Genomic DNA, 18,661 nt, shown 5'->3' on the forward strand with positions numbered 1-18,661 from the left:
CAGGAATACAACTAATGCCATTCAACAAACAGAATACGAGATGCGAAACTTTTCCTTTTGCTGTTATCTATCTTGAGTTATTTTACATGTTGTTCATAAAGTGTATAGGTACATTAAAGTTAAATGAAACATAACTTGACCCACCAGCAGATCTTAAAGTAGTATGATTAACAGTGGGTTTCCCCAGTGTTCGATATCAAGTCTGAGTCTTTTCAGTATTTCATAAAGAGTAAATATAAAGCGACAGCTGACCAAAACAATTAGAGTGGTAAATAATTCTAAGGATGGGGCAGTCTTGCTGGATGACTTCAGTATCTTGGTGTGCTGTGCCTTACTTTAATAATCAATCAAGAGTAAAAATCTACACCCCCTGGTTGTAGTTGTGCCCTGAGAATTTAGAGATATTAATAAATTGATTAATTAGATTAATAGAGAGATTTAGAGAGATTAACATGAATACAGTGTGATGCTGGTACATAAAGGGGGGAAACAGACTTTAGGTGTACAAATAGCAAGTCAGAGGGGCAGATAGAAAGTCAGATCTGGAGGACATGAGGTATTTTTGCGGCCATGTGTAGTACTGTGGAAAACTGTACAGCTCAGAAGCTCTTACGTACCAAAGAAACCTGAAAACTTACGGGGAAGCAGAGAAAAGCCTCTGAAATTAAGTGCTTTTAGAAGGCTATAACAATAGAAAAGAAACAAATATCAATGGGTGGGAAAGTAAAGTTGAGGAATTCAAACATAGAATTAGGGTCCTCCAGTTCACAGTAATCTATGTAGCCTGAGTTGGCTGGGCAATAATTTTCCAGTGAAACGGTCACATGAATATGTGCACTGCATTTATCAAAAGGAAAGATTTCTAAATGACACTAATGAATCTCAAGCAGTACTGCTGGGATAATTTTCTTCTAAAAGAAAGAATAATAAATATATAAGTAGAAGAAAACAGGCCTCCTCTTGTTCTTAAGAAAAAAAAACACCCTACCTCTACTTTAAAAAATATCTGTCTTTCTTTTTCTGAGGTCCATCTTCTATGTCAGATGCCATATTTCTAAATCAATATTCCCTCCTGTTTGTTGACTTGTAGCAAACAGCACAGAACAGCTTTATATTTTGCCTTTCCTAACACGCCAGCTTCCTGCAGATGTGAGCATCGCTGGAGGAGGGCCTGTTTGTTGTCCTGGTGCAGATGCTATTCAGGCACCTTTGACAGTCAAACTGACTGACTCGAGAGAAGTGAGCATGTTGCTCCCATATTCACAATCAGATCTGCCTCCGTAACTTTAGTCATCTTGGTCCAAATGAACTTATTCATAAGGGAGACAGCGCTCACCTCCAGAGCTTGGGTAGTATCACTGTCTCTAGGTGAAGACCACTGGATTCACCAAACTCTCTATAAGCATGAGTCCTGTTCACAATTTGTGGACTCTGGCTGAAGAAGAAAAGGTCTTGTTGTGGTTCTACAGTGACACGTACAGATCTCCAGAAACTTGCTGTGCTGCGATTGATCAGGCTTCGAATAAAATATCTACCACTGGCTCTCTAACAAGCACCCCACAGGCCTCATCTGTCGCTGGTTATTTATATCAAAGTGACCTTAGAGTGATATACAAGCAGAAGATGCTTAGGGAACATTATATTGATGATCAAGGAAAATGTCCTACCGGGCTGTTGGTGGCCGCAGAACAGGCTCCTTGAGGGCAGCCTGGCGCTCAGCCATCAGTCTCCCTACTTCCCCTACGGGTAAGTCCCGTGGCCCGGGAGGATCGCAGGTCAGCTCTCTGCTCAAGTCACCGAAGGAAGCAGGAGCAGTGGGGACAAACATGCGCTATTCACCCCTTCCATTATAAAACCATTCCAAAACCAGTATTCAGAGAGATCCCACTGGAAGGGTTATGAAGATTCAGAGCTCCTGGTTAGGAGCAAAAACTGAAGAGCCAGTTTGTTGTTCTGCCCTGAACCAGGTCAGAAAAAATACGCTATATTTAATTTGATAGGTTTTATTCTTTAATTAACATGTTGAGTGATCATGCTTTATAGTTTAATAGCTCTGTTTTCATGTGGGTTCAAAATGCAGCTAATATGTCTGCTTTTAGTTCATTGCAGCAGTTTTGAACAGTAGCAGAATATTTATGAACTCCTACAAACCCTACCATCAGCTGTAACTCCTTTTTCCTAATGAAAACTGCAGCTGACAAGCAGCATCATCAATAGATTGGACATGATAAAAATTCACAGCCATGGAGCAGTATGCCAAGTCTGAAGCAGAATAAGATGACTGGTTTTAAGTACTCACTTTCCTGGTGGCTCAGTTTATTCATCTTCAGCACATGCAGAAAATAGCAGCAATTTTTCCATCAGTGCGTAAGTATATGGAATAGGAAATATAAACAGACACATGGGTTTCAAAGATTCTTAACTAGTATTTCATACTTGGTATAAATTTGGAAATGTTCATTTCTTAACAACCTTATGGGGTGGGATGAACAGGGTTCAGAGTTGCTTATCATTTGGTTATTGCAAATTGATAATATTGGTTATTATCATTTGGTAACATTTTACCCCTGTATATACTCAATGTAATTATGATTCTTGGATTACATCCCATGTAATTATGATTCTTTTATTTCCTTTTCACAAGGTAAAGTTGCTATTATTATTATTATTATGAAGAAGCCTAATGTAGGAAGTAATAATTTACTTTTAATGTAAATCCTAGTGCGCTTGAGTAGATGCAATAAAAGTTTTTTTAATTTCTATTTTTACAAATTCATTCACTGATACAATTTCTGGAATTACTGATTTTTTGCTTCATGAGACAGATAGAAAGTATTCCAGGCTGAATTAAATGTGTAACTCAAAAAGGGCTTTTGTTTTATTTTCAGTGTGGTTTTTTATTAGAATTCAAATTCAAACTTTAGCTATAATACAAAAAAAAAAAAAAAGAAATTAAGCTATTTCAACTTTTACAAAATGCTATTCTTCTTGCTTTCTCCTTTCTTCTGTTTTGTCTGAAACTCTTAGCTTAGTTCAGATTAATCACTGAGTCTGGCCTTGAAACAGCTTTTTTTATGAAATAAGCTCTTTATATGAAAAATATCACCTACTGCCCACTGGAATGCACAGGTACAGCATTAGTACAGTCAGTCCTGAATTACGTTTAATGATTACCTGTTCATTTGCTGCATATTGTTACAGTGAACCAATATAATCACCTGCAATTGTTGGACATTTTTCTTCTAATAGAAGTTACTCAGCTTAGAGGTAATAGTAATTAGTTATATAAATAAAATTAAATGTATATATATAACATACTAATATTTTAGTTAAAAGCAGAGCAGTTAAAAAACAGTACCTCAGCTGATATACCCTGAGGATGCTCTGAATTAAGTTCAGATACAGCCAATGAAAACAGAAGCCCTGATGATTAAGTTATCCTCTGTCTTCCTCAACCCTATAGAGTCCTCCTGCGGTGAGCAGAGCCAGACTGACCTTGATCAGACATGTATGCATATGTGATTTTTTTCCTTCTGAAGAGATATGCCTTTGTTTTCCTTTTTATTGTTTTTTTTTCATTTTTCCATTTTTCTGCTTGGCTGACATGCTTCTTTAGATATTATTTAGTTAAGAATCATAGGACTCCTGCTTTTCCTGATGCCCCAAAGCCTGCAGCAGTCTCCTTTCTGCTACTCCAAATTCTGTGTCCTACAAGTAACTCTGTAAGTTTTCCAAGATATGTAAGAGGACCTACTCCTTGCAGAGGGCATGAGAGGAACCAGAATGAACTCCCTCCCAACAATTTCCACCTTCAAGTAGTGGTATTTACGCAGACTCTTTACAACTCTTTACGCAGACCAGAAACTCTCCCCAGATCCTCAATTTTTAAGTCTTTTTATTTAGAATCCCCAAGCTGTGTTTTGACCACCAGAGTTAAGGAGCTAAATGGCCACAGAAATATTGCACCTCTCCAATTATTAGTCCCAATTCTAGATCTACAGCTAGTTTGTGAAACTGGTGTGGGACTCAAAATTTGCTTCAGCTGTAAATACCAGCTAAGGGATTTGTCTTTCCTCACACAAACAAAGAGTTATTTCTAGGGCTAGCAAGAACTACCTTATTTAACAATTTACATATTATTTATATACTTCAAATAGCACCTTCTTTTCAGACTAATATTCATGTACTTCTTGATTGCTACAGGCATTTGTCCAGAAGAGCACCTCAGTGATCACATACAACAATTTTTCTCTCTACAAGTGTTTTAGTATTTTTAATAAATTCTTGCTTTTTTAGCAAGCTGTCCAGGTCCTGACACAGGAACGAAACAAAGGTGTAGTGGCTGACATTCCGAACTTCAGTTTAGTACATTCCCAATGCAAACAACAGCAACATTTCATGTCAATAACAATGATGGGCCTTGGGTAATAAGAGAACAGCAGAGGGCAACAAGAGAACAGCAGAGGGCAACAACAACAACAAAAGACATTCTCTCAGCTGGCACTTTTTCCCCTGGATTATGGTACTGTGCCATTTTTAATATTGGAATAATTTATTGTCATTACCTTTTAAAAGACTGCCACTTAGAGACAAATCCAAGCTCATGGCCTCATCATGAATAAGGATTTAGTGAAATCACACTTTAACTAGCTGTAATTGTTCCTATAATCTAAAGGATTAAATTGTATGTATATGCATAAAATCCACATGGTCTAACAGAACATAGAGAAAGGAGCTAGAAAATCATAACTTATTATTCTACGTCTGTCAGTCCTGTGTGCTGTTCACAACCACAGGAATTAATCTGTCTTGAGCCAATTCTGCTCACACAGCAATTATACACACATTTAATTCCATTATTTCATGATTTTTGATTTACACTGGTGGAGGTGAAAATATTGTCATTTGTACTTGATGTTACTCTGATGTTCAGTATTAAACCCACAACATGAGGCAGAATGAGACTTGTCTATTCTTTTGATAGTGGGAAAGAATAATTGAAATGCACCACATAAAGTGATCAAAATTATATATAAGTGCTAACTGTGATTACCAATATAGGGGGGTGTATATTAGCATTAATGACTTATTTTTGGACAGAATCTGTTACACAAAAAATTGCTTCTTCATGTCTTTTGGGAACTTCTAATGATTTTTTAAAAATATAAATTACATGGAAGTAAGAAATGGGAACATCTGTTCTATGGCCTAAACTCTATACATGTGCTGTCATGTGGCACCAAGCCCTTTTCCCAGAGGTAGATCTTGTGCACCCAGCCTATCCTTTTGGGATGTTTTACATATGTTAGCATGTGGGCATTTGTATAACCATGTCTTGCATCAATGGGTTCTGCAGTTATCCTGGGAAATAAACTGCTCTGACTGTAGATATAACTACCTCAGCACTCCAGAGTCAGTTCTGGCACAGAGCACTCCAGTTCAGTCAGGCTTTGCAGACCCATTGCTGCAGCACTTTCAAAACCTTCATTAAAACTAATGGAACGTTACTTTTGAAACCTAGGATTCCTTGAATAGATTTTAGTGGAGTTTGCTACTTATATATCAAGCAAATAATGATTTTTAAAAACCAGAATTATATTCTTATTTGCTGAAAGTTGTTTCCAAAATCATAAGATTTTAGTTCTTAGAAGTACTTTATTTACTCTGAGATGTGAATGAATACCAAGCGTAAGTAACCTTCTTGAAGTAACCTTCTTGAAGTAACCTTTTTTTTTTTTTTAAAAAAAAAAAAAAAGAAAGATTGAACTTAAATATAACCTGGAAAATGTAAAAATTGTTCCACAGGATCAATACAGAATGAGCAGTCTCTGCATTAGGTCTAAAGCTAGGATTCTTTTTCTGTGGTCTTCTTCTGAGAACTGGTACCTCGCGAGCTTCAACATTAGCTTTTCAGGCTACTTAACACACTCTTGGTGACTAGATTGAAGCAAATAATATATGCTGTATAACTTCTGTGGTCAACATAGGTCAGCATAGGCAGTGTTTTTTTCCGAATTTTCTGAATTTATAGATAATCTCTTCTGTCTTATTCAGTTTTTGAAGTTAACTGTTAAAATTAACCACTTAACTGAACGTGAAATATGTCTTCTGTTCATTGTGGTAGTAGTGTTGGGGCCATGGTAGTCTAAGTATATAAGCAAGGCAAGGTTTGTAAGTGGCAGTAATAAAACTCCTAGGAGCTTTGAAGTTTGATGTTTCTACTTCAGAGCTGAAAACTTGTGTGCCCAAAATCTGCCTATTTTGCCCCAATACTTTAGCTGTTCTAAAAAAATGCATTATTTCTACCCACAAACAATTCTTCTGTTCCTCAATACTCACGGTTTTTTATTTTCAGCTTATAATGCATATTGGCTAGCAGTCACTAGACATACTGTTTTTATAGTTCTGATTCTGATTCCTGGTTGGACAATCAGAATATATACTATTAATTCTCTAGTGAGCATAATTTGATTTATCGATTTGGAATTTGCTTACTATAAATATTCCATTATGCGTGCTTATAGTAGACTGTATTTGAGAACAATTCTTTCAGGTAACTAAATCATGAGAATATTTTCAGAGAGCCAACACACAAGAGGCAAAAATATAGTTTGAAGCAAATTCAGTGTTTGAAAATATCTTTGTATAAAAGATATTTTTGTAGCTATTTTACTGAGCTCCCTAGTGAGCCCATTCTTTTCCAGCCCTTTTTAGACAGTAGAGTAGAGGCAATGGGAGAGATTTATAGGATATCTATGGGCAGATGTGCAAGTAGCTCTGAAGAGAATTCAAAAAAGGTTCATAGTTAGGAGCAGCATAATGAGATTCCAGTATTAAGCCTCTCTTAGAGAGCCATGATACACATCCCAGTTGTAGGTCTCCAGCTGTTAAGAGAAAGTCTGTTTACACTAAATAACACACCACTAACTGCAAACTTCTTCATGAAAGAGATACCAGTTTATCTATGTCCATAAGCAATAGGTCATTCTGAGAATGCATTTACATAAGTTACAGTCAGATTTCCCAGCTTAATGAGTATCTCTGTAGTTCTCTACAGAGCAAACTCTATAGTTCTAAGTCCAGAACTAAACATCTTCACTGAAAAAATCCCTGCTTGCAATCTCCAGACATTCATATATGTTGACATTTCTTCAAATGATGGACCGTGATGAGCTAAGACAGATTTTAGGTAACCACATTGCATATTATGCTGACAAGCTGAAAGAGTTACATGAGATGTATCTTGCGCAGCCATCAGGTAATAGATGTGTTTTAATGATCCTTATTATTGACATCTGTAGGGGAAGCAGCCACAATTCTCCATAGAGCACACTTCCATTAAGCATTCTGGAGGTCAAAAGGTATAGATGGTTGCAGTAATATTTGCAGGAGATGCATGAGAATTTTAAAAGAAGTGATTCAAGTGTCTTGAGATCACCTAGGGATGTAGAAACAATGATACTAAAATCAGTTACTTTGATGTTTATTGATGAAAGATAGGCATGCCCTTCCACCTCTGAGGATGATACCACTTCAGTAGTGTCCTCCCCATCGTTCTCCCTAATATGAGTATCAATGTCATGTTGACAAGATTGTGTTTTATATTACTTTCTAATTTAATCAGAGAACTGGACCAAGAGACATTTTGCCACAATTGAGTAGAAATCTCTGTCACACATACAGGACAGCATTTTTAAAAGTTTTAGAAAATATGTATATTGCAAAAAAAAAAAAAAAAAGTATACTGATGGCTCTCAGAGTAATCTGTGTATTTTGTAGACCTGTAGAGCATCATTATCATGGTCTCACTAATTCTAATTGATTCATTTTCTCAACCCAGTAAAGTACTCTTTTTCCTGTGTTAAGTATAGTACATTATGATCAGATAGATTATGCCCATCAAATACATCTGCTCTGAGGTCAATTTTTAGGCTATAACTTTTTTGTATGTTGGCATTAGGTATTTGATCTGGTATTAAGGAGGAGAGAAATCTTGCACCTCTGCTATTCTTTAATGCAGGCTTCAGGGTGAACGTCCCTAAAAGGTGATCAACAAATTATGCATTGCTTAGCTCAGATCTGCAGTTGAACAGTTCATTTGCTTTTATAGAGGCATTGCATGGGCAACACCTGTCAAATAAGCCAACCATGTGGTCCTCTCTGACACTGTGGGCCATAGAAGTAGGAAGGATGTGTTAGCAAATGAGCTTAAATATTTTTTCTAAGCGTGGATTATGCAGTAAGAGTGAAGGATAACACTGCTTTTTAGCCTCAGTGTTATATCTGGGTGCTTAAAACCATTAAATGAATTGCTGAGTCTGACCCTGAAATGAGAATCTGCGAGATCTAGAAAAGTGTGCTTTTACTAAAGCTAGTGAAAACATCTAATGGATTTTCAAAAAATCCTGTAAGATCTAGGTCTAAGTGATTTTCACTGATAGTTTTCAGGTAAATCTCTTATGTGCTTTCCTACTTAAAATCCCATGCATGTATTTCTGAAGAAAGGATTTTTATTATTGTGAAAAACTGTTCTGAGGTTTAAATTTTGAATCGCTGATTTTCCTTTCATTTGTGTTATGTTTTCCCATTAAGGTAATTCCATTGACTAGAGAAGAGTTATTTATGAGTTCTATTTGTTAAGGTGTCACCATAAGAGTTTAGAACTTTTAAGAGGTTCCAGGTCCATTCTGGAAACCATTGCAACACTCCACCTGTCAGGGGGCTGTGCCATACACATATCTCCCAGGCTGAACTGGGTAGAATAATATGTTTGAAATTGCATGCCTGTGATTATTAACCTGCTAGTCACGGTTAACAAAGGCTATGTATCCTTGTGAACAGGTTATATAAACCTCTTAGCTCAGAGTAGATCTATGGTTTTGGAAAAGACCTTCTAGACCACATCCTCAGCTGACAGAATTTGGCCTGGCTGGGTGGAACCACGCCAGCTTACAGCAGCCAAGGCTTCTCCTCTGCTCTCCTCTGCTCTCCTCTGCTCTCCTCTCCTCTCCCTTATGTACATAAAATTTAGCAACTACCCATGATGTCTGTATATGAACAGCCAGCTTTGTGGTACACAAATGATAAAAATATAATGTGCAAAATTCACATCCAGTAACATTTTCTCCATTTTTTATTATTCTTTTGTAAAAACAATTTAGGAGACTGAAGCAAGGACAAGAAAATGCCCTTAAAAAGCATGCAATATCATTTAGCTTCACCTAGAAGCTTTACCATTCTAAAAAAAAACCACATTCAGTTTAACTGTGCTTAATGAGTAGAGTTTGCAGTACCTATTATTTAAAACATTGTCTTGTTCCTTCTCGCCATACAGCTTCAGAATCTTTCACAGACTGTAAACTTCTCTGTCATAAATTCACAGATAATTCATCTCAAATTGTAATTAATGCTGCTATCATTTAGAAAAGATTAGGCAACCGTCTGCAGGAATGTCTGCAATAAATAGTTGCAGGGCAAGGAAATAGTCTAGATGTCCTTGTGAATCCTGCTTTCTACAATTACCTTTACTTACTTTTCAGTGTTTCTAGAACAGAAAAGAAAGAGAATGAAGCTACTGAATTAAAGAATAGCTTAGAAAATTACAGTTTATCCTCAGTCATCTTCTCTTGAGCTGTAAATGTATAGAGTGATAAAGAGGCACATACTAGCCTGTGTGTAATACCTAGGTAGCTTGCTGCAGTGTTCAGTAAAAAGCAATTGTTTATATAAAAATATTACTATTCTGAAATAACTACTGCCCTGGCTAACCGTATCAATAATTCAATTAATTAAATATATGACAAAAGCAAAATACTTAATGCAGAAGTAAAATAGTATGAAATGTAAAAAAACAATGAAGATACCAAAGTATTATTATGATACTGTGATTTAAATTTTTAAAGGCTACACATGAATAAGTTATTACAGTAGAAACATTAAAATGATGAGAATACAACACAATGCATTTAAGGTCTTTCATTTAAAAAGCAAAAATAAATAAAGGTAATCCCCTGTGTTTTCATTCTTTAATGTGTTATTATATCCATGAATCTCTTGAGAGAACAATAGGGAATATGAGAGAATAATACACTGCTGAATTTAGAGGATTTTAATACTAAACTCAATAATGTAAATTTCCTTTATCCGTTTTATTATTTTTATTTGAATACAAACATTTTGGGATGGATTGCTAGGGTAATTCAGTAGAGATATAAATGGGTAAAGCTGCAGTTTTGCCTTTCATTCACTTCTCCTTTTCCTCTTGGCTTAGTTATAATTCTGCAAAGCACAGGTCAAAACACACTACCTGCTGTGGTGACATTTTACATTCATTTTGAACAGGTATGAGTCACTTGACTAGATTCACATGCTCAGTTTCTCCTGCCTAGCTGTAGGATGATGAGCAATTGGGCCCAGGAAGGCAAGTAATAGAGCTTGCACAGTTTCAACTTTCTGTGCAAAGTGAATAAGTATTACATCTTTATGATACTCTTCACTGACCAAATCTGTAGCCATGAATAAACAGGTTCAGATCCCGCCGAAGATAATGGCTGGCCAAGGGAGTCACTGCAGAGATGCACAGAGAGATGGCAGATTGCATTGCCATGAGAAAGTCTAGCTCATCAGGATTTGTGCTATAATTTATATTTTAATTCAGTAATATTTCATTTCTTATGTCATTAAAAATAGCAGCAATAATATTAATCCAACATTATTTCCTAGGAGCAAATGGGTCTCCCTAGAGACAAACACAAACTAATTATCTATGTACAATATGTCGACTGTTTAGAATACATAATTATTTTCCCTAATTTTTTGAAAGATGAAAGAGTGCATACATATCTGTATTAGTATATCTCTGTGTGCGAGAGAAAGGAAATCTTGTATCTAATTTCCTACAAATGTTAACCTATCTTTTTCTTTTACTTGATGAAACGCAAGAGTGTATTATTAAGAAAAAATTACTTTGTTAGTACAAATACTATTGCCTTTCATATTTCCACTACTATTAAAATCCTCTCCATGTTTTCATGAGTAATAGGATATCTTTCTCACCGTGTTCATGAATACAGCTCAGTTCAGATCTTAATTCACTCTAGTGAAAGAAATTATTCCATTCAGTTTGAAACTGGTCAAAGCTCTTCTATACTGTTTTGGAGAGCCAAAAGAGGACTTTTTATGGGACCGGTATCTACATAGGAAGTAGGCAAAGACTGTTTTAAGAATGTTTTCCACATTTGCTAAGAAGAGGTTCCCATGGAAATCTAATTCAGCTAATAGCTATGTTACCATTTTGGCAACTTGCCTGCCTGGTGAGGAAGTATCATTTTAAGGGGTTGCCATAGAAAGCCATAGCTTAAATCTGTAGTGCAGAGTGACGATATTCACTGATGCCCTGAAGCTCTGTGTCCTGTCAATGCAGCATTTGAGAACAGGTGCTTCCTTGTGGGGCCTGGGTGCCCTGCTACCATGAAGCAGGGCTGGAGACAGGGAAGGGGGTGCTCCCGGGATTTTCTTCTCTTTTGTTACGGGGTTTACTGAAAGGGAAAAACAACTGCAGGTCATGTTTTGTTTGGTTTGTTGTTTTGGGGTCTGTTTTTTTTTAACTCCAGCCCTACGAAAGAAGAACTAAAAAAAAAAGCAAACAAAAACTCCTCAGTCCTTTGAATGTATTGAAAACTACTTTTTTTAGACGGGAGGTAATTTTATAATGAAAAAGAAACAGAAAGTCCAGGCTTCTCAATTCAATGTAAAATTGTTCTTTTAAGTCAACACACATTCTGCCATCTAGTGACCAGAAGAAATTGTACTGACCAGCTGCAAGTGTGATGAGAAACCCCAAGTACTGCTACTACTGTATACTGCATACTACTGTGGGAGAAAATGTAGAATGGGTTACGAAGACATTAAATGCGCAGGAAACTTTTTCAAGCTCCTGGGAATCTGCAATTAATCAGATCTATTGAAATCAGTTAATAGTTCTGTCCGAAAATTAATTGAAACAAACTGGTTCTTTATATATTTCTGTAGCCCTCTTCTTTCTTCCTTTCTCTCTTTGCACCCCCTCCTTTCCCTTCACCTGGGACTTACATCAGCATTTTGCATAATTTCTGGGAAAAACATTTGTGTGTTGGCACAGAGAGGATGCCATGCTACTGCACGTGAGACAGTTTGCATTAATGCACATTCTGGCTGCAAGGCCTTTAATATTCATTCCGTAGTCAAGAGTAATTGAAAACACTCATTTGACTATTTACAGTTCAGGAGTGGGTGGGATAGTATGAAGTACGCTGCTGGAGTGCTATGGGCAAGAGAAGAAAATGACAGTCACTTTGGGGAATCGATTACCTCTTCTTGCTTTTAAGGTTTTGATCAGCCTTCAGGGAGCTGCTCACCATCTCACCTTCCAGGCGGTTCAGTACAAGCTGAGGATGCTCAGCAACTCTCAGAGGTTGCTTTACATTTTACCTGCCCTGAAGGGATAATTCTAAAGGTCTCAGAATCACTTTTTTTTAGTTCAACTGTTCATTCATGCTGTCGTCACCAACTACAATGCTGAAAAAGGCTTTTTTTATTAATGCCGGTGTGTTCTGTGCCATTAATAGCACAATTTATACTAAATGTTATACCTATAACCAAATCAATATATTTACACTGTGAAGTTCCCATGAAATGTGACATAAAAATAACCATAAGAGCCAAACCAACATGGTTTATAATCTGATGACTAGGATATATATGTAACAGGCTTACAAATATTATTAAACAGCCTAGGCATAAAATCTGTTTGACATGTACTTTAATTTTAATGATTATCCACTTGTAAAAAGCAAAGACTAGCCATTGGTGAGTAGAACCTTGCAAAGCCAGTATTTTTCTTTTGTATTGCTCAGTATTCCTAGTTTGCATTTTGATACTGTTAACAGATGTTTTTTCTTCTTTATTCCTACAGAGAGCTCATGGCACCTCTCTTCTCTCCTAAAAACGTACACCTACATTGGCTGCAAGATTTTAGCTTCTCCTTTAAAAACTAAAAAGGTTACTCAATAGGAATAAAAATTCCCATAATATAACATAAAAATAAAGGTAAAGCCAATGGGACTACAGATAAGAGTTGTTGTAAATAATACTCATCTGTAAACTTTGGAATTTCAGGAATCATTGGGTTTTTTTTTTCACTCCTAGAAGGCATGGAACTATATTACATGCTTCAGAGTTATATATAAAATGAAATGATAAATCACATCCATATTAAAACATATGCATTGCTAAAATACTTTCAAGTATTGATCCATTGTGTACAGCTGAGGAGAGAAAGAATACACATTCAATTGCAGGAAACTATTGTACTTCCATAGTCACCAAAGGACCTTTGACAGCAGGATGAATTCTTTTATCAGATGACTAAACCTCAGATTTTCTACCACAAATGCTTGGAATATGTTATGATTCATTACAAGTCACGGTCTGGTTAAAATGATCCATTCAAGATTACCCATAATGCTATTTGTTATTTACATTTTGAGGTATTTCTTTATGAGTTTTATTCTCATGCAGATAGATTATAACATTAACAATGTAGTAAAAAGCATTAAAACCCTTTCATGTCTCCAGGCCTAGCTTAGAGTCACATTGGCAGTTTCTGGATCAGGTCATGTACCTGTCTACTGCTGAAAAGATTCATTGTCCCTCTTTATTTAATGAAACAATTTGATTAATATCAATGTTTGAGGTAAAAGCAGAGAAGGACTGTTTTGTTTCACCTAAGGGAAAATTAGGACAGGCATCAACAAAAAATTCTGTTCAGAAACTGATGTCTGCAAAAATACCTTCTTCTGGGTTAGAAAACTTGTTTTCAGCAGCAAGAACTAGGTAAGAAGAGTGAGGATGAGAAAAAATTCCTTTACTCGGAATCTCAATTCAAACATCTGATATTATATCCCAGACATCAGGTCTTGAATCGTGCTGGCCTGAACTTGCAGGACACCTCTATGCCAGATACTGTCTAGTGTAAGACGTCCCTCTCACCTTTCCCACACAAACAGGTCCTTGAAACTACTGTGCCATTTAGTCATACTTCAGGCTGACTTGGGTTAAAATGCTTTCCCAGCCCAGAAAGCATTTAAATACTTCTCCGTGAAGTATTGAGGGAAAACAAATGTGTAACTGGTTCATCTTCTACGTTCGTTATTTAGCTAGGATCTGAAAATTCGTATTTACTGTAAACTATGGCAGTCAGTTCAGTAAGATATTTTATTATAAAATGCTTCATAAAAAATGCATTACTGTTGAGCTTCTTAGATTAATCAATTTTGAGAGCACTGTTTGTACTTATATGCAGAAACCGGACACTACTGATCCCATTCCGAAAATGTACTTGACCCTTATTTTTCTTTTCTTATGAGGTCTGAATTTTAATGAGGCCTTAAAGTCCTCACTCATGTCAGTACACTGCATTTCCTGTTACTGCTTTTGTTCTCATGCGGCATTTGGTTAAATACTTCAGCTGAATATGAAAATGAGAGCACTGCATAAGTCTCGTTGCATTTTTTGAGGAAACTTACAAAGAAATGTTTGTTATGAAACACTTATCTTTAATATATATTTATATATATACTATATAAATGCTTAATTTATTAAAGGGAGATTAGTTGAAAAGTGCATTTCAAAGACCATCAGCAATAGTTGAAGTGAATTGAACATGTAAATTAAAAATGTGTTGTTGCTAAGTGGAAAATTAAAAAAGTCGAGGCATGATTAGATCCTGTATCAAGGACTTGTATTTTATTTTGCTTGGTGATATTCGTGAGTAACTCCATTGTTGTGAATGGAGCTACACTGGGTATAAACCACAACCCTGAAAACTGATCTCCCAGACTTTCCTTTGCCTCTTCACCAGAGGTCTCTGTCCTGCCAGACGCTGCATGTGCCTGCGCCCAGCACGGGATGCTGCGGGACTGGGACCGGAGCATGCACCACCTCCCTGTATGCCTCTGGAAAGCCTTCCTCTAGCAAAGGTCTCCCATTATTGCACTCTGTAACTTCAAAACCAGAATTAAGTCTTCTGCAAGAATGGTGCCATATCCTCTAAATTGCTTGACAAGCAGGCAGCGTGCAGGCAGCAAACTCAGAGCAAACGCGCTTTGCTTTCACAACCTCTTCAAGGGAAAAGCTATGTAAAATCTCTTGTCCATCACCATGTTGTTAATTAAATGGTCATCTGTACTACACCTTGTAAAAATTGTAAAAGTATCATTCTAAGCTTAACTTGCATTAGAATATTGATTGTAAAACTTTAATTATAGTAAGAGATTTCCCACAGAATAAAAAGCTATCTTAAATCAGGGGAACTGTAGAAGAGGTGTATTTTGCAAAATTATATTCATAAAATTTTATAACACACATATGTATGTATACACATACATATATGTATATATATATTATATAGATGTATGTGTATATATATAATTTAATTATCTTCTTTATGTATTTCTGGGATGTATTAAAAATGTGGAATGTTTAATTCTCAAAATATATTTTATTAATTAGACTTTCAAATATTCTCTTTAGAATGCAAACTGCATTGCTGTTCTCAAATGAATAATTAAATTTATATTTTAAGTGGTGACATTAATGAATATTTACAAAAAGAAACACTAATTTGGAGAAATATATTAATAATTTACTAGAAAGGAAAAAAAAACCTCTCTCTGCTGATTGACCCCTTAAAAATATATTTGCCTTTTATTATTTCTTTACTCTAAATAGAAATTTAAACATGTTTACTTTAATAATTTATCAAAACAATGTGTTTGCAAATAATATTTATTAGCATTTACATCTTATATAATGTTTTGCATCTTTTGAGGCAGGAAGGTAAGTTTTATTATCTTCATGACTTCACAAATTGAGGAGAATTTTGAATTTTGCATTTGCAAGGTAACCTTCCATCAGAAAGGTATTTTTAAATGTTTATATTCCTAGTGCTTCAGACACGTTCTGCCTCACCAGAAACTTCATGTGGTTGTAGTTGAAGCAGTTTCAATGTTAAGCCACGGTTCCCAGCACACGCCTCCTAAATTAGAGTCCCAACAGAAACTGAGTATTTAGCACCACGCTGCAGACAGCTGTGTGTGCCTGGGAGGACCAGAGGGAACTGTGCTGAAGATGCAGCAGTCCCCCTTTAAGTGCAAAGGATCCTCCACATTTCATCATGGAAAGGAAAAATGGACTCTGAGGTGGAAGGCTAGGAGGTTTGCACAGGACCAGAGAGGGAAAATGACAGCAGTGATATAGGATAAAAAATGCACTCTTGTCTCCCACACAAGGGCCTTTTCGTCATTGATTTTTACATAGATTTCCCCATTAAAATCAATGGGGACTTCCTTTTAAATACTGAGGGCAAGATATAACCTTTATAACTGAGATGTTTCAGAAAGTTCACAAGCACTTGTTCTGCTGGATTCAGCCTAAAAATTAACCAGTTTGTTGGCTAAATTATTATTTCATATTGCCACCATTCCCAAAGATGACTTGTTATCTCTGTTGAAGGCTTCATCAGCCTGAAAGATGAGTGCAGAAATAGAAGTCCTCTGGAGGAGCAGCAGGCTCTGCCATAGAACAGCAATGTCTAACACAGTCACAATCATTTTCTGGTGTGGTTTGCACTGATTCAAAATATAGGAATAAAATGTCTGCATTTGAATAATTGTTTTTGTCCCATGTCATACAGCTGATTTATAGTATGTGTCACTACATTGAATGTTGGTTCATACAATAAAATCATGTTTGAAAATCTGCAGACACAAATTTAAGTATTTATTAAAAGCTGAGTGTAGCAAAGTTAAGTGGATGTTAACCGCCATGATCATTTGCCTGACTCTTACCAGCAACTTCCAGGTATGTTTAGGAACATATTGCATGAGACAGTATGTGACTTTTGAGAAATGTCTACACACAAGCTTTCATAAACCTTTATTCTGTCTTTAGAATTTGGAATGATGGGAGATCATACAATTAAAAGTCAGCGACCTCGATCTGTTCATGAGAAAAGGGTCCCTCAGGAACAAGCTGATGCTGCTAAATTTATGGCACAAACTGGTAATACATCAGTTACATTTTTCTATTTACTGTTGTTAATTTTAGCAAAACCACTGCATGTTTCCATAATCTTTTGCTGCATATTTGTCAGTTTTCTAAGCTGATACTTTTTTTGAATCATTTTTTTTTTCACCAGTTAAAGTCCATAAATAAAGTAGCTGAGAATTAGGTAAATCATATAAAAACACGCACTGTGAATGTGGATACTGAATAATTTAGTGCAAGCATGAATTTCTTTAGTAATAAAGGCAGTCTCACACATACAAGACACAGGACAGCTTACTATGACATATCAACTTTTTTTCAAAGATGTTAAGAACATGCTTCAGAATTTCTTTATAAATAGACTGAGGTCTAATCCCAGCTTAGGTGTTTATCAAATTAATTAATTAATAGGGTGACTTTAATGTGCATACATTCAGCATTTACTATCTTTGGCCAAGCACAATGCTCTATTCTGTAGTTTCCAGATTCATAATTGCTAAATGAAATTGGCCGTAAGTAAGTTTTAATTGGATGTGAAAATTATCTAAGAGTTTTTCATCTAAAACATATTTTCTAATTTTGTTTAGCAACTGCATCTTCTTTAGATAAAGATACCGAAATGATATTACAAAACCTAGAGCTGAAGTAATTAAAAAAAAAAGTCTGTTTACCAACAGTTAGCACAGCTGCCTTTGAGGTCAATGATAAAGTTTCAGTGGTGAGTTGAATTAAGCTCTCATACAGCAAAACTACTGCCATTTTGACATCAGTGATGATCTGTGTTTCTGTTGGTAAAATATAACTCTTTAGCAGTTCCCTACACACTCCATTCTAGTAACTTAGGGTGTTGAAAATCTTGTGCCCCATAATTATTGTATGGATTTGAAACAACTTACTCTGTATTTCATAGTTACTAACCTAGAAAATATGCCTGCATCAGTCATACATAATGCTTCCAGTTTTATATTCACTTTAGTAAAAGAGCTATAATTGCTTCTAGTTATGTTGCATGTTGACTTCCTTAGTAGTAGGGTGCTTTACTTAACAGATTTGCAGAAATCAATATATTAAATAATCTAAATACATCTATAGCCAATCAGTGTAGATCTGCTTGGTAAAGAATTTAGAAGGGGAAAAAGTCTGTTTCCCTCCTATTAATCTATAGGATTACTTTTATGGCTAACTCCCAGTTGATACTACTGCAAGCAAATGTAGTGGAAGACGGGAGCTTAGAACCCTCTTGGTCTCCATGCAGTTTTTATTTAGGCAAGTAAAACTTATTACTTACATACCTAGCTCAGACTTATAATGTTATTTGCTTACTACATAGAATAACACCTTTGCTTTTACGCTGCTTCTTGAATTCATACAATTACTCCAAAAAATAAGTAAGATGATCTGGTTTATTTCCTCATATAAATCCCTAAAACTTTTATATTATCAGGTAAAACTTGTATTTGATGATTTCTAGCCATGCATTGCAGTGCATCTATTACGGGTGTTAGAAAACTGCATTATAAATGCGGCACTTATACCATCACCTTCTGATAAATTGTGTGTGTGGAGTGGGAGATGA

General features: G+C 35.9%; 1 protein-coding gene across 1 annotated transcript in view; it reads left to right on the forward strand.

The window, feature by feature from the left end:
- Nucleotides 1-18,661, forward strand: part of ADGRB3 (adhesion G protein-coupled receptor B3) — a 489,232-nt gene that overhangs the window by 170,392 nt on the left and 300,179 nt on the right. Inside the window, exon 3 of the mRNA XM_075145284.1 lies at nt 16,990-17,100. Within this exon, the coding sequence (XP_075001385.1) occupies nt 16,990-17,100 (111 nt within the window). The remainder of the gene's footprint in view (nt 1-16,989; nt 17,101-18,661) is intronic.

Source organism: Calonectris borealis, chromosome 3 (assembly GCF_964195595.1).
Source record: "Calonectris borealis chromosome 3, bCalBor7.hap1.2, whole genome shotgun sequence".
NCBI classification, from domain to species: domain Eukaryota; kingdom Metazoa; phylum Chordata; class Aves; order Procellariiformes; family Procellariidae; genus Calonectris; species Calonectris borealis.